Here is a 16,227-nt window from a genome sequence, read left to right as displayed (position 1 = left end):
CCATCGTCCTTTTGATGCGGTGAAGTTGTCCTGTCCCCTTGGCAGAAAAACACCCCCAAAGCATAATGTTTCCACCTCCATGTTTGACGGTGGGGATGGTGTTCTTGGGGTGATAGGCAGCATTCCTCCTCCTCCAAACACGGTGAGTTGAGTTGATGCCAAAGAGCTCCATTTTGGTCTCATCTGACCACAACACTTTCACCCAGTTGTCCTCTGAATCATTCAGATGTTCATTGGCAAACTTCAGGTGGGCATGTATATGAGCTTTCTTGAGCAGGGGGACCTTGCGGGCGCTGCAGGATTTCAGTCCTTCACGGCGTAGTGTGTTACCAATTGTTTTCTTGGTGACTATGGTCCCAGCTGCCTTGAGATCATTGACAAGGTCTTCCCGTGTAGTTCTGGGCTGATTCCTCACCGTTTTCATGATCATTGCAACTCCACGAGGTGAAATCTTGCATGGAGCCCCAGGCCGAGGGAGATTGACAGTTCTTTTGTGTTTCTTCCATTTGCGAATAATCACACTAACTGTTGTCACCTTCGCACCAAGCTGCTTGGCAATGGTCTTGTAGCCCATTCCAGCCTTGTGTAGGTCTACAATCTTGTCCCTGACATCCTTGGATAGCTCTTTGGTCTTGGCCATGGTGGAGAGTTTGGAATCTGATTGATTGATTGCTTTTGTGGACAGGTGTTTTTTTATACAGGTAACAAGCTGAGATTAAGAGCACTCCCTTTAAGAGTGTGCTCAAAATCTCAGCTCATTACCTGTATAAAATACATCTGGGAGCCAGAAATCTTTCTTATTGAGAGGGGGTCGAATACTTACTTCCCTCATTAAAATGCAAATCAATTTATAACATTTTTGACATGCGTTTTTCTGGATTTTGTTGTTGTTATTCTGTCTCTCACTGTTCAAATAAACGTACCATTAAAGTTATACACTGATGATTTATTTGTCAGTGGGCAAACGTACAAATCAGCAGGGGGTCAAATACTTTTTCCCCTCACTGTAGATCCCTGTCACACCCCACTGTAAACAGGAAATTGCTCTGACTCCCGGGCACGCAACTTTATCCGGGCCTGCCGACCATCGTGAAGGTCCTTAATCATTGTGAGCAGAGGGTAAGGAACTCTGAAAACTCGAATAACAATCCAGAGCCCTGGCCTACTGATTGTATCATAGGCCTTGCCCAGGTCGGCGCTGCAACACTACACACGTAACGCATGGATTTGTTACACTGTTCAACTACACACACAGACACATTTTAAATAAAACAAGTCCCTTATTTGCAAAAAATCATCAGAGTACCAGTCATCAAATAGGCAATTGACACTTGGTCCAAATAATATGTGATACTGTAATAGAAATACATGAATAGCTAAATTCAGAATTTAGGTTAATAAGGCATAACCCAGTGCACAATATGACATTTATGAAAAGACAAAGTCCAGCATCCAACGTATAGAGGTGTCTTCACCATGAATATTATTCACAAGCTTGTTGGTTTACAGTCACGTTGTTTAAACTCATGTGATTCATGGCACGTGACCTTGCAGCACAGTTTTGAGCAATGCCTTTCCTTCTCCAATAGGCACACATGTATTCTCTCTTTCCTCCAAGATTTTTTTAGCAACACACTTCAAGTCTTTTTCTTTCACTTGCCATATGGATCGGCTCAATATAATTTGACAACTGCAAATCTTAAACTTTGCTTCAGAAATATCCACTGTTTTTCCACTATACCGTCTCCACTGCCTAACCACTATACCTCTGAGTGGTTACTCAGCGTTTCAGCCAATCTCGTGCAAGGAACGACTTCTGTTGAGAGCAACCTCACATGCACGGGAGCACATGCTATCCAGCCAACATAAACATCAGGGTTGCCCCTGGCTCTCTGGCCCCTCTGGGCACTCTCTGGGCTCCGGGCACCCCGGCCCTCCTCTTCTCCTCTCCTCCCTTTATCTTCTCTAATGTAGCCCACTAATATACTAATTGTATGAATGGACCAGTGTATAAGAATTAATAGTGTATTTCTTATCCAATTCATGCTATCTCTCGTGAAACAATGGACATCTTATAAATTTAGGCAGACCTCCACAGCTTGGTCATCAATCCATCTTACTTTTTCGGAGATAACGGAAGTTTATGTTTGGCCTGGAGTTTCAGACCTCGCAAACTTAATATGGCCTCCCCAACCAGCCAATAAATTTAATGAAGTTCCGAAATGGTTTAAAACATCTTTCCAATGGTTCTTAATTAATTGTATTTTACGGTTACCGTCAGACCGCATCTCTTTCGCTGATATTGCCTCTTAATACCTCTCACACCACAGTTAATGGTATGGGTTATAACATGGAGTATAACAACGCATTATGGCTGTCTCTCTCCCTCTTCCGTTCCCGAGCATGGATTGAGTCGTCCGTCTGAACGAAGCTCGTTCGTTGTCCGTGGTGCTGGTCGTTGATGGGAAGAAAAACCGCCATTTTTCGCAATATGGCATTGTGATATATAACGACTTATTGTTGGTGGCTCAGCTGATTGGAGAGTATATAGAGTTTATTGATAACATTGAGGTAGTTTATATTTGGGTTTTCATTGGTTTTACTATATGGTATTAATACTGGAAGGAACGAAGTTGTAAACTGAGTGTACCAGCCTGCAATAGACAAAATTCCAATGTTCCTACCAGCCCACCCTGCAGGGACCTGTTTATATAGTGTAGTGTATACCCAGTTGCTTTGTGATTAATAGCTCAGCTTATTGAAGAACATATCAAGTACAATTATTATACTGATGTAATATAGACTTAGTTTTTTCTCACATTGGTTTACTGTATGATAGTTGGGTAGTTGAAGGCCCTTTAGCGTCCATATACTAAATGCCTCTGTTGATATGTAAACTTTGACTTTAACACAGCTATTTTTTGTCACAAGCTAATCCCTAGCTATTTCAATGCTAAATTCTCCTGCTTTCTAGGTCATTCACACCTATCACCGAGCTTAAAAGACGCCACGAATCTCAGCAGCACTCATTGAAGCACTGTCGTCCCGACAGTTCTGTTCTTTCACCTGATGAAGGCCGCTTGTGTTGTGGCCGAAACGTCGTGAGAATTTTATTGTCTTATTTTTATTTTATTATTTTATTCTCATTCTACGTGACTTTACCGAAAGAACCAAATAAGATAAACAGACACTTTAAACACCTTCATTTGGAAGTGCACGCTGAAGTTTACTATTTGCAAACATAAACCAGGATCAATCCACTGCTGGATGAAGCCCTCTCCATGCTGCGATTCCTTGCGTCCCTGTGATGTGGCAATCCATTCATCTCCTGTAAGCGACCTATTTGTATTTGACCAGGTAAGGCCCACTGAGATATATAGCTCTTTTCCAGAAGCAGCCTAGCCACATATGGTTGCTCAACGTAGTGGCTTTTGTGAATATTTATAGCAGTAATTATCTTAACGCATGTTTTTAGATGTGGAGAAAAAAACCGGAGGACCTGGAGAAAAGGATACGTGACCATGGGGAGAACATGCGCACTCCAAATACGGGAGACCCTTGAATATCACGAGTTCATAGTTCGTGGTTTAGACCTATCGCCGGCAAGCTCTATGTATATCAATTTACCTATCATGGGGATTAGTTTTGGTCTTTAGCGGGTATACTGTACAAGGAAGAACTATATCATTGTGTGATATCGTGGTGGGGAGCGAGCGAGGGGATTATTTGTTTACTAGCCTTTTGCCCGTCCAAGGATGGGTGTATTGCAGTAAATCTATTGCAGTAAATCAGACAGCGAAGTGATATTCATTGCATCCATTTGTGTGCAATTTGTAAGGCCGCGGTGACAGACCTATTTCATTTAAAGGTTATAATCCCTTGTTCATCATGACGTCTTTTTTACTTCGATGTCTCAATAGCGTTAGGGAGATCGCATGACGTGAGGGTTCTGCCTTTGTAGTGAGTTTCTAAGTTGACGCTGAGGAGGGGGGAGGAGGCACCTCGCCCCCCCCCCCATGTGGAGTGACGTCACTCGAAAGTTGCTGAGACAAGGTCTTATATAGGTCTGAGATGAGTGCATCAAGGTAGGTGGGTGGAGCTAGAGATGGTCCAACCACAGAGGCTGGGGCAGTGGCCTTTGTATTGTGAGAGATTAGTCTATTCATGAGTATTAATGAGGGGGCCTGCTCGACGTGGAGTGACGTCACGTGCGGGACACAGACATTCTTGGCTCATTATAGTAGTAAATTTGGCATTCAGTACAGCACATTTCTATTGTGATGTGTCTATTTTTGGTTGCGTGTATGTAAACTCATTATTTAGGTCAAGCTTAAGTATTGAATATCACGCTTTTGGCTTTTGCTACACTTTCCAAAAATTTAACCACCTCGATATCCAAGGTACTCCTTATAAAGGCATCAGGGTCGGGATTAAACCCTCGGCCTCCTCCATACCAGGTGAGGTAGTTAACATCTCTTAGCCACCGAGCTGATTCTTTCACTGTGGCAATGATTGTCCATGCTTTGCACAAGCAAATACTGTAGAAGCATAACTCGCTTTTTGTGTCTCCACATAAATCAGAATACGATGTTTAAATACATCAGCCTAATGGCTTTTCCCACCAACAGTCCCCAGCAGCATTTGTTTTAAGCAATATAATTATACCGGCTTCCATTTGGGTTTCATCAGTTAGGCTTGTTAAACTAATGGTGGTTGTTATTCAAAAAAGAGCCGGCCATTTGCGTCAGTGCCACAGTCCAAATTTACCAGACTTTAAATAATACTTTCCAATTATCCAATTGGTTAAAACCACAGAGCAGCATTACCCTTAATGTGAAACCATGGCACACTCTACCCGTCTGTAAAACATATCACCTTCGTGAGAGCCTTGCATTGTAGGAATGGTGCAAATACATCTGGTAATGATTTCATCTAATTAGATCTGAGGAAGAGTCATTACTATAAATCTTGAATTAAAGCTTTCGTGACTGCAGGAATTCATATTATTCGGGTCTTTCGGTGATGTCACGTAGATAGGTTCAAATTAATAAAAATAAAATAAACAAAAAACTCTGACGTTTTAATCACAACACAAGTGATCGTCATCAGGAAGAAGAAAGAGGAGGAAAGCTGCTGAGGCAGACTGTTTTAAAGGTTGAAAATGTGTGTAGCCCAAGGGTCATAAACGACGTGGCTAGTGATGTTAATGCGAGAAATTAGCACATTAATGTAAGATCAGAGAGCGGCCTCCATGACGAGGGCACGGAGGTCGCTATGTTAATGTGAGAGATTGGCATGTTAATGTAAGATCGCAGAGCTGCTGCCACCTCGAGGTCAGCACGCGGAAGGGGCTATGTTGGTGTGAAATTTGTTTCACCTGTTAATGTAAGATCGGAGAGCCGAACCTACGGGGAAAATAAAAACTAACATCGGAAGGTGGCAGGATGAGAACAACACCAGTTATGACTTAAACTGGTTGATGACGTTCTTCCAATGATTGCTGAGTTTGTACCCATCCTCTCGGTTGAAATTGTGACTGTGTCTGTATATGTGGATGGCTTCATGAACGAATTTTTTTGAGAGCCAGTGGGCTTACAAAGTACCTTTGTCTTAGAGAAATCAAATGGCGTGTGAGCCAATCGCATTAAAACAATGATCAGCCGAGGCTACCGTGTTGGTCCTACCGTGTTTCAAATCTTCCTTATGCTCATGAACACAGTCCGAGACATGCCGGTTAGTTTCCCCAATGTAACTACTGCCACAGACACGGCTTAGTTTGTAGACGCCAGGGTATTGTATATCAGGGACCCAGCGCGTCCGCAGGTGGTGGATAGTGGAACGTCCTTCTGTGAACGTTAGCTGCAAAATAAGCAGCGGCAACCCTGGCGGATAAGCAGTTGTGGACCAAGCAGTGACAGCACCACCAGGGTGTGGTTAGGACTGAAAATGCCAATGGTTTTCCTCTTGAAAAGCGACATATACCCTTTAACGATGCTGCCACATGGCGAGTATAGGCCGCCATTATAATAAGCATGTCTGCCACCAGCCATGGGTTAACAAGTCCTCAACGGCAGAGCAGGAGGAAGAAGATGTTAGCATCTCAACAGCTGTGAAGGCGGACCAAGACTGTAGCAGAACGATATCTCCAATCGTACTGGTCTCCTTGCCATTGGATTCATGGTCCCATTCTCTAAAGAACTGTGGAAGCTACTGTACAACAGCTTTTTGGCGTCATCTGGTCCAACACCATGTGAGACTAGGCTCTAAGGAAAGCTGTCTTGGGTGTGGACCAATCAATTTCAAGGACAGTGCATACATTATCAGAGTTATGTTTTTTTTTTGCATTCCGACCGCAGGTATTGTGGTCAATGCAAACATGACTCCTTGTAAAAAAAGCTGTCAGTTTTGTTGCCAGATAACAGGGTAAAAAAACAATTATCAGCTTCTCCACAATAAATAAATCATGCACAGGCGTGTTTCATTAAAGGAACAACATCTTGTGGCCCATTCGAAACAATGTTTTTGGTGACCAGCTAGTGACGACGGGAGCATGATTGTGAAGTCTGGAAGCTTCTAGTGGCAGCTACAAGAAGGTCGTCTAACACTCAGCAGAAACAAGAGTGTGTTAGGCCGATCCACCACCGACACCCCTGCGTCTGCAGGCCGATCTACCGCCGCCACCCCAGCGTCTGCAGGCCAATCCACCACCACCCCAACGTCTGCAGGCCAATCCACCACCACCCCAACGTCTGCAGGCCAATCCACCGCTGCCACCTGTGGGTCTGCAGGCTGATGCACCTTCACCACTCCTGGGACTTCATATTCAATACCCATTGAGAAATACAACTGAGATTCTTGCATTACGTGTAGTCATTACACTTTCGGTATTTTGCTTTCAATGGTGTTTGTCACGCCAAAACAAAGGTCACATGTTGCTTTCGGGAGGTTATAGCTGGGAGGGAGAGGACAAGTTTGGCAGAAAAGAACCAGAGCTTTGTATGAAGTGATAGGCCATGTAACTTTTATACAGCGCTATGCAGCTGAAAAAAAGGATATGCCACTGAACTAATTCAGAGTAAGACCTCCGCTCTGAAATCGGAGCTGGTCATAAACAACTGCCCAGATATGGGAATACCTCCACTCTTTCCACAACTACCTATCATGCGGAGTTGAGGGGGTGGAGTCCTTGAAGACATACAAAATATCAAGGCAGGTACTGCTTTGATTTATTTGGTAGGGCGAATGGTAAGGCCCTACCTCTTATTGGCACGATCCAGGTTCACCATCAGACTCTCCCACTCCTCGAAGTGAACAGCCATTACGAGATCATCACCAACATCATCAGCACACAGATCATCCGTTGTTCTCTCCTTCCAGATAAAAAAAAACCGTGGGGCATGTTACACGTTAACATTATTGATACATTACGATTCGTAGATCAAAGTAGATTTTAATACAATCAGTCCTCGCTTAGAATGCCCCCGTAGAACACTGATTCGTTACAGTGATAGGTGTGGGGCCAAATGTTCTGGACTGACTTCTACCACCAAGCCAGCTTCACAACATTTGCGCGTTTCTCCGGTTTCCTCCTACGTGCCGAACCCTGATGCTTGAAATTGTCCAAACATCTTAATGCAGCTCGGAGCTAATAATGAGTCTCGAGACTCAATGTGGCTCTCCTGGGTACATAAAGGATATTTCTAGATTTGATTGTTTATTCATATGATTCAGCCTAGCAGCTGCACTCCTCTCTACTTCCGCATAGATGTAGCGTAATAAATGCACATCCTATACCGTCGGTATACTTACCTGCAGTTGCGGGCACAGGCCTATTGGGGGTGCCACCCTGAGCTGGGGAAGGACAGAGAGAGCCAGGCCCCAGGTGAGGGGTTGGGGGGTTCTTCCAGAGCCCCCTGGAAGGTTCTAGAGAGGGAGCGGTACCGGGGGCGGAGAGCCCCCGAGAGGTGTATTAAAGGGGCACCTCTTGGACAGCTCGGGGCAGTGCTCCGAAGACGAAGAACAGAAGACCAGCCTAGCTAGGACCCTGGGACCCGAAATCCTTATAAGGGTCGGGGCCGAGCGCGGACCAGTGGTCAGGACCCGCACCTTGGCTGGGTCGGGTCAGAGTAGCCTCCCTAGCTAGGACCCTGGGACCTCGAGCCCGACGTCCTTGTAAGGACCGGGCCGAGCTCGGACCAGTGGTCAGGACCCGTACCTTGGCTGGGTCGGGTCAGAGTAGCCTCCCTAGCTAGGACCCTGGGACCTCGAGCCCGACGTCCTTGTAAGGACCGGGCCGAGCTTGGACCAGTGGTCAGGACCCGTACCTTGGCTGGGTCGGGTCAGTTAGCCTCCCCTAGGGCACAGATAGCCAGAGGGCTGAGAGCCAGGTTTGATCAGTGCGAGGGCACGCTAGCCCGGAGGCTGTACCTCCCTAGATAGTGGGAGTTAAGGGGAGTTCTGTTCATAGTTACAAATAAACCGTGTTGCCTCTAAAGACGTCTCCAGTCTCCGTGGAACCCACTACATATATATGTATTTTTATATTTTGACCACTGTGTGATAAACACGTTGCCTGCGTGCGGCGACGCTGGATGCTTTTCCCTCTTCCTTTTCCTCATCCCTTCACCACAGAATGAACACGGTAACGCGGTCATGCACCTTGGGGGGGGGTCAGACATTTGTGACGATGTGTGACGAGGGGGAGGGGGGGGTTTGAGAAATGTGACGTCACATCAAAATGCGCAACTTTAAGTATAGAATTGTTATAACACTAATTGTTATAACACTCCTACATCAGTGCAGCACCACGCACGACAATGACAATAGTTGAAGCATGTTTTATTTTCAAGATGGAAATATGGTTTTGGGGGGGGGGGGCAGAGCTTTGTGACGTCATATTTGAGGGGGGGGTCTGACTTTTTGTGACGCCGAGTGACAAGAGGTCAAAAATTGCGTGACGTCATTTATGGACGGCCCCTCAAGTGAATGGCAAAATTGGTTTCGATTTACGTTGTTTCACTTACCGTCGTGTTTTTCAATGTACTAAATCGATAACTTCAGTGCTTGTGGGATTTTGGAGCTGGCTCACCGCCTGGGCTGCTGCTGCCTTCCCACTCGGCTGTGGTTGCTCGAACCTCCGAGTCGTTCATAGCTCGTGGCTTCTAATATCGGAAGGAAGCGGTGGTCGTCTTTGCTCGATGGCCAAGAGCTGCTGCTGCGAGGATGACCGGAGTTTGCGTGATGATCGTTTATGCTCCTGGACACGAGATCAGCAAGGTGTGATGTTTCATTTGTGGGAGTTGCACCGCCTGTACGCGATCAACCGTCGACGCGCCCACCCGGGCCCCACGTTTGCCGTGAGGCACCATGAGGGCCTCCCCGACGGCCAGGGCCTCCGCACGGTCGGAGTGGGCAGAGGCCGGCGTTCGACTGGTGGTTTGAAAAGAACACGGACAAACATTCGAGCTCACGCTTTTGCTTTGGCAACAATTTTCGTTAATTGGGCTCCGAGCGGCTCAACAAGCCTGGAAGCCGGCGCATTTAATCACCTCCGAGATCGAAATGTGGAAAATCGCATGCAAATTAGGAGCAAGTTGGCCCAGGGATTGAGAATCAAATTTGCATGTGAAACGGCGGTGCAGGACTCGATTCGAAGGCGAGTGAATACTGCGCGGTGGTGCATTGCAAGTGGACATTATTATCATCCAACAGTGACCAGCATGGTGAAGTATGGTCAAACTAAACCTGACATCCAACATCACGTGGTGAGATGTTCATCCAGCAGTGGAAAACGTAACTTAGAGTAACCAAAATAACAGAAGATGCATGGAAAATAAATCGGTTTAATTTGTATATAAACGCGTATAACTCATGTGTACATGCTTGTAAATATACGATTCAGCTAAAAAATGTTAAACACATTTACACAAAGTCGCAAAGACATCAACTCGCTTAAATCTTTACCACTACTCCAGGAGCTTAGAATTATTGCCCAAGTACTGTATATACGTGAGCAAAGTTATAACCAATTACGAAACAATTTGAAAACGTGTCAATATTTTGTCAGAAATTATCTTTGCACGTCTAAAGGACAAGAGAAGCTGTAACGAAATGCACATTTGTAAACGATTAAACCTTATAATTTTCTGACACCGACATTTTTTCCAAAAACATTCCTTGTGTGATTGCACAGAGTCCGATGAGGGGTGGGGCAGCTGTGTAAAAAAACCTGAGGTGAAATTCTCCGTTAAACCGACGATTTAAACAGCAACAGCTCGGGGAATTTTATACTCTGTTCTATGCAGCTGACCGCTGCCTCTTCATACAGTAAATGGCATCCTCACAAGAATAAGTAACCTAACATCCCTTGCAGGGAATCCTCTCGCGATAAAAAATCTTCCATTTGCCATCCATCACGAGACCCCTGCGGGTGTCACCGTGCACAATCATACTTCGAAGCTCTTGCTCGGATTCCCCAGAGCTTTGCCCTCCGAGTGGCCACCCTAATGGCCCACTCCGACAGGCCAAACCTGGCACAATTGTAGGTTTTCAACTATAATACACGTTTTATGGGTTAGATCGTTTAAATATATAAATGTGTTGTTAAACCCACCACCACCCGACAGCCAATTAGTAAGGTTTGTCACGTAAACAGAACATGTCAATTCGTTACTAGTACAGTCCACTAGTGTGTTGGAGAGCAAAGCCACACCATTTACAATCTAAGTACAACATTTCGCCAGCACTAACTAGCTTCATCAGGCGACAGCCATCACTTGTGAGCACTTCTTTCGCGAATTGGGAGGGGAATCAATGAATGCATATGACTACGGGTATCCATTGCCGATTGGGTTATTTATATGTTAATCAACACACATTATGCATGCGCATTAAGGAACGAGGATTCTCCACGAATCTGGCTGTCGCCTGATGAAGCTGGTTGTAATTACTGGTGAAACATTGTACTCAGATTGTAAATGTTGTGGCTTTGCTCTCCAAGATACCTGGTGTGATGTTACTAGTAACGAATTGGCACGTTCTGTTAATGTGACAAACCTTTCAAATTGGCTGTGTCGGGTGGTGGCGGGTTTACCGACACATTTAAATATTTATTACGTGATCTAACCAAAAAAACCTGTGTTATGGATATTGGTCGCGAAAGCCTACGTGTTAAACTGGTTTCCAACTGTTAGATCAGTGGTAGCTGATATGTGAATCGCGATCCATGGGTGGATGATCGCAAAAGATTGTGATTGTGGATCTCGGGACAAATAGGAATAAACACCTCTAATATAAAGCAATTCTTGTTATAGCAGATGGCAAAACAAAATCCCCGACTAAGAATTAATGGATTAATAATATATATTTTAAACCAATAGATCGCACTAGCACTTGGCATGTCTACAGTGTTCTATTAGTCAGTTAAATCCATCCGGGTAACTGTTGGTCATATATTGCTGGTAGATCACGGAACATGTTGAGATATACCAGAATGGATCACAGTGCTTTGTGGGTTGGACACTGCTGCATTAGTCAATAAACACCACCGATTCAGTAACCAATATTTTTGTGAAATCACCTTCATCACAAGGGGGTCAGTATCTTGGCTGGCAAAGAAGTGGGGCATAAGATATCCTAAACCTTTCATACATCTTGACGCGTATACACCTTAATTGTCTGATTGTACTGGTTGGCAAGGTAAAAATTCTAAATTAAAAAAAAAATTGCGCTACTATTTGAACCGCTGCGACAGGAGAACGAAGAACCGGTGACCTCTGGATTGCAAGTTCAGAGTGCAAACCGTCTGTTACTTCAGGGTAGCATTTCTCATAACCGCCACTACTTTTTTTTCAATTGTTCACCTCTGCTTGCGAGCACAATGTACACTTAATTAACTCTGCAGATGTAAAACCCAGAGTGTGTGCCCACTCATGCACCTCCTCCGACATCTTGTTGACACCGCATCCACGATACACTAGTGCTGTCTGGGTTTCTTAGGCCGGGGAGAAGGCGAGCCCCATGGGGTGGACTCCGCAGGGTTGTAGCCTGGAATCTGTGACAGCGGAGACACAAATGGCACAAACGTACAATGAAAGATAGTCACCCAAATAAGCCTTTAACAGATTGTGCTGCTGTTAGGCGGCATGGCCCACGAGGGGGTAAGTGGCCAACACCTCTCCCCAGTGCTGATATTTACACACTGCACCAGGTACTCATTTAAGAAAGAGTTGACCTTGGGTAGGCAAAACAGCAGTTCAGATAATCCTCATTGGTGTTGGCGGTGAGTGGGAATTGGGTTGCCGGGTTCATAGCGCAGCGTGCTAACCACTACACCAATGCTCTCACACACACACATGTGAGTATTTCCAACACAAGTGATACGTTATTATTACACTTAATAACACTGAAAAACTTCGCCAAGTCTGAACAGGGGGAGAGAAGATGACAACTCCACGCAGTAACACACTCTAGTTGGGAATCAAACCCAGTTTTCTTGCTGCAAGATGCAAGGGTTTACCAATGTGCCACCCTGCCGCCCATGGCGATACGTAAACTACCTTAATACCAGTTTCAACGCATGCTTCTTTTTAGATATGGGAGGAAACCAGAGAACCCGGAGGAAACCCATGCAGAACAGACTCATGGAGTTTTGTTAAGAAATCTGATATCTACCAAGGCTCCCACACCCTGACTTAGCTTGGTATCTTGAGAACTCGCATTCATCAACAACTGCCCCTAACGATCATTTAAATAGGTCACGTTTCAGATAATGGCCCTTCTTGTACAATGAACTAGGGCCATAATAATAATCTATTTCATACAACACCTTGCATATCGAAACATCTCAAAAAAGCACTGGACATTAAAAAACTACTCAAGTATAGATACAAGCCAATAGAAATGAAGTAAAAGCCGATAATAACAATAATGACAGTGATACTGACACTTTACACAGCATGCAAAATGCAAAAAAAGCTAATCATAATGATTCCCCTCACAGTAATAACCAATCAGAATCCAGGAAAAGCCAATTAATAACGACGTTTTCAAGCTGGATTTAAACACACGGACAGTCACAACTGATATAGGTAGGGATAGTATCCCATAGTCTTTGGATATACAGTCTGTTCTATAATACAGTAGTTGCGTACCTCAAGAACACCGCGTTTTGGAAAAATCGTGATATAATAAATAATATATATTATATGGGGTAAAGCGCAGTCCGCAATAACGCGTGAGATGCGTAACACAGGCTGAACAAAGACTAAGGAACGTGGGTAGCATCTAGAAGCATCCAGCAGCATCCCGCCTTGTGCGATGCTACGCCGAGGCAGCCGTTACGACCGCTTATTCCTACTCGCGCGACGTAGTTCCATTCATTCAACCGAGTTATATCCAGTTCGGATCCGCGTTACACAAAAAATGCGTTCCTTCATACATTCATCATCGCGTTATATCCAATTTGCCAGTTACAGGAGGTATAGGACAACAGACTGCAGCTCAAAATGCTAGCTAAACATATATTTTTTCCATCCAAGACCAGAGTTTATATTTTATTCCTGTGTTATAAGGGTATTACGTTCAGGGGCTAAATGCCAATGGATGGGTCTGATAGCCACGGGAGAGCCTCAGGAGAGAGTTTGTGTCATCTTGCCACCCCCTCCATTGAAGGAGCGCAGACTACAGTGGTGTAAAATGTGGTCCATAGTTTGGGTTGCATGGCCACAATCGTATAGTAGCTTGTTTTTAATGCACTGCTATGTATCTGCTGGAGTCTCTATGAATCTCTAGGAATCATAATGGGTCGCTCTGTATCTCCTATGTATCTCTGTGTCTCTATGGGTTTCCGATACGGTTCCACAGTTTGGGTTGCATGGCAACAAGCGCTATGCTGTGGCTTGTGTCATTAATTTTCGGCCCGCTGACGTTCCGATGCGGCGAGCGTTTGTTTTCTGTGCACTACTGCTGGCGCAGCAAGCAGCAACAGCAGCATGGTCACAATACAAATCGGTGGTATTCCGAGGTTTCGCGTCGCGCCGCACGGTGAGTACCTCCAGGCGGACGAGGTGCATGCGGATCCGCTGGTGCTGCAGGTTGGACGAATCCAGCGACACGCGCACGCACACGCGGTCGAACATGTTCAGCGCGATGCCCTCCACGCACAGCGTGGGGCCCTACACAAAACACAAAGACATATCTCCAATGTAGCCTTAACAGACTGTTGGGGCAAGTGCTGTTGGCGAGGAGCACAGATGAAGGCCGGCACGGCACACAAGGGGGAGGGTCGCCGGCGCCATGCCCGGCCGCCTTTGTCTCCCCAGTGGCGATGTTTACACACCGCACCAGGCGTTCAATTGAGTTCCGAGTCAACCTAGGGGAGGCCCAGGACCGGTTCAGATAATCATCACTGGTGTTGACTGTGCGAAGGAATCGAACCCATGTCGCTGGGATCGTAGCGCAGAGCGCTAACCGCTACACTACCGCTGACTGCTCTCTACCAAGTGCCCTGCACACAAGCACGGATTGACGTAAACCCAACGTTATTATTCCAACTATTACTGGGTCACTCAGAAAAGCCTCACTGATTCTCAAAACGTTTGCATTCAAGGTCACTGCTACGTCTTTGTAAAAGGAGGCGAACGATTGATATGTGCTCCCCAAATAAGTAATTTGCATGTAATTTGCCAACCTTGGACCATGATGCTGGCACACGAATAATGTTACAGGATCTTTTAACGTCCACTGTTAAAGCGGATAGCCTATAAATATTTTACGCTTAATACACACCACAGTATTAACCGGAGAGGCCACCGAGTTTGAAACGCAAACCTCCACAACACACAGCGAATGCAATACCGCTTGGGCCACCTCACCGCGAGCTGAAAACCAGGCATGAGAAGCCGATGGCTGCAATGACCAAACCAACCGAGGGATCGTGATGTGCGGGCCAGCCAAGGAATTTTAAAGCCTTATTTGGCCATCATTAAGGAGTAGATGCAACCCCCCTTAGGTTATATGGAGTGTACAATTGCAGTTAAGAACATACCTAAAATATGGCTGCAAATGTTGACCCTTTTGAGCTTCTGGTCCAAATTAGGCTGTGTGCATTATCCACTTATCCACGCAGAGTGACAATGTAATGTGGCATGCAAGGCATGCTGGAAAGGACTGGATCCAATGGTCACAAATGTGCTTTTTGCCATCTAGAGATCACTTTTTGCATCAACTACTATTTCCCTCATTTGTTTTTATTCTACAAGTACTTTTCTGCCCTTCGAGTTTCTCATTGTTTACAGAAAGCATTAGATTTTCTCTCTAATTCTTCCGGACCTGAGGGATTTTACTGTATTTTTAATGTGATGTCCTCTCCGTGACAATACGGGCTCAGTCATGGCAGTTATTTCCAAAGCATATTTAATTGTGACCGTTTTACATTTGAAACGCATTTACATCATTTAATTCAGTTTCAGTTTATTTTGGTATAGCCCTGTGAGCCATCCGGCTCTAATGTATCCACCGGTGTAACTTCCTCTGTAATAGTCCACACTGCCAAATGGCAAAAAAACGGAGCTTCGTATCTCACTGCGTTCTTCCACCTTAAACCAAGTGTCTGTGTGTCTGATAGAAACCTAATCGTAGAGAGATGGTCAGGGGGCTTGGGTCCCAGTGCATTAAGCCAGTCCTGGGTTTAAATGCAGAATTCAGCCGTTCGGGAAATGCCAATGCCTCCCGGTTAAGTGAACACATGCCCTACCTCCTCGTCGAAGGTAACGTTGAGCTTGAGATCTTTGGAGTCAAAGAAAACCGTCCCCTCCAAGCCGTACTTGGGAATGAGCACCACCACGGCGTTCTTGCGCACAAACAGCACGAAGCCCTCTTCGCTCACCACTCCCTTGCTCTTGAAGAACAATTGAGACCACAACAACAACAGCCGTTAATCACCGCTACGTGGCCAAGAGCAGACACACGCGCATCACTTACCAAGCCAATAATTAGTTAACAAAATTTAAGGTAATTTTCCGCATCCCCCCGCTAATTTATTCCAGTTGTGCTATTGGCATCATGTCATGGGGATTATTTTGAGTTCAATCGTGAAGGTACAATGTCAATTGTATTGACTATAATCCTCCATCACCTGACAGAGCCAATCAAATAAAGTTGTCACATCATGGGCAAATGTGCCAAGTGACTAGGTTTTTCAGCAAACACAGAAGAATGCTGAAAAGC

At 45.3% G+C, this 16,227-nt stretch overlaps 1 protein-coding gene across 1 annotated transcript; it reads right to left on the bottom strand.

The window, feature by feature from the left end:
- Positions 1-9,824: 9,824 nt before the first annotated feature.
- On the bottom strand, positions 9,825-15,974 carry LOC142923071 (exosome complex exonuclease RRP44-like). The gene is made up of 4 exons (XM_076064007.1): positions 15,969-15,974; positions 15,755-15,898; positions 14,052-14,174; positions 9,825-12,052 (listed from the first exon to the last, which is right to left on the bottom strand). The coding sequence occupies exons 1-4, from the start codon at positions 15,972-15,974 to the stop codon at positions 11,975-11,977; spliced, it is 351 nt and encodes a 116-aa protein (XP_075920122.1). The 3' UTR covers positions 9,825-11,974.
- Positions 15,975-16,227: the final 253 nt, after the last annotated feature.

The sequence above is a fragment of the Petromyzon marinus genome, unplaced genomic scaffold (genome assembly GCF_048934315.1).
Source record: "Petromyzon marinus isolate PM22_M1 ecotype Great Lakes invasive population unplaced genomic scaffold, UKy_Petmar_22M1.pri1.0 PM_Scaffold_26, whole genome shotgun sequence".
Taxonomy (NCBI): domain Eukaryota; kingdom Metazoa; phylum Chordata; class Hyperoartia; order Petromyzontiformes; family Petromyzontidae; genus Petromyzon; species Petromyzon marinus.
Note: the sequence above shows the minus strand (reverse complement) of the source record. Positions and strands in the feature narration are given on the sequence as shown.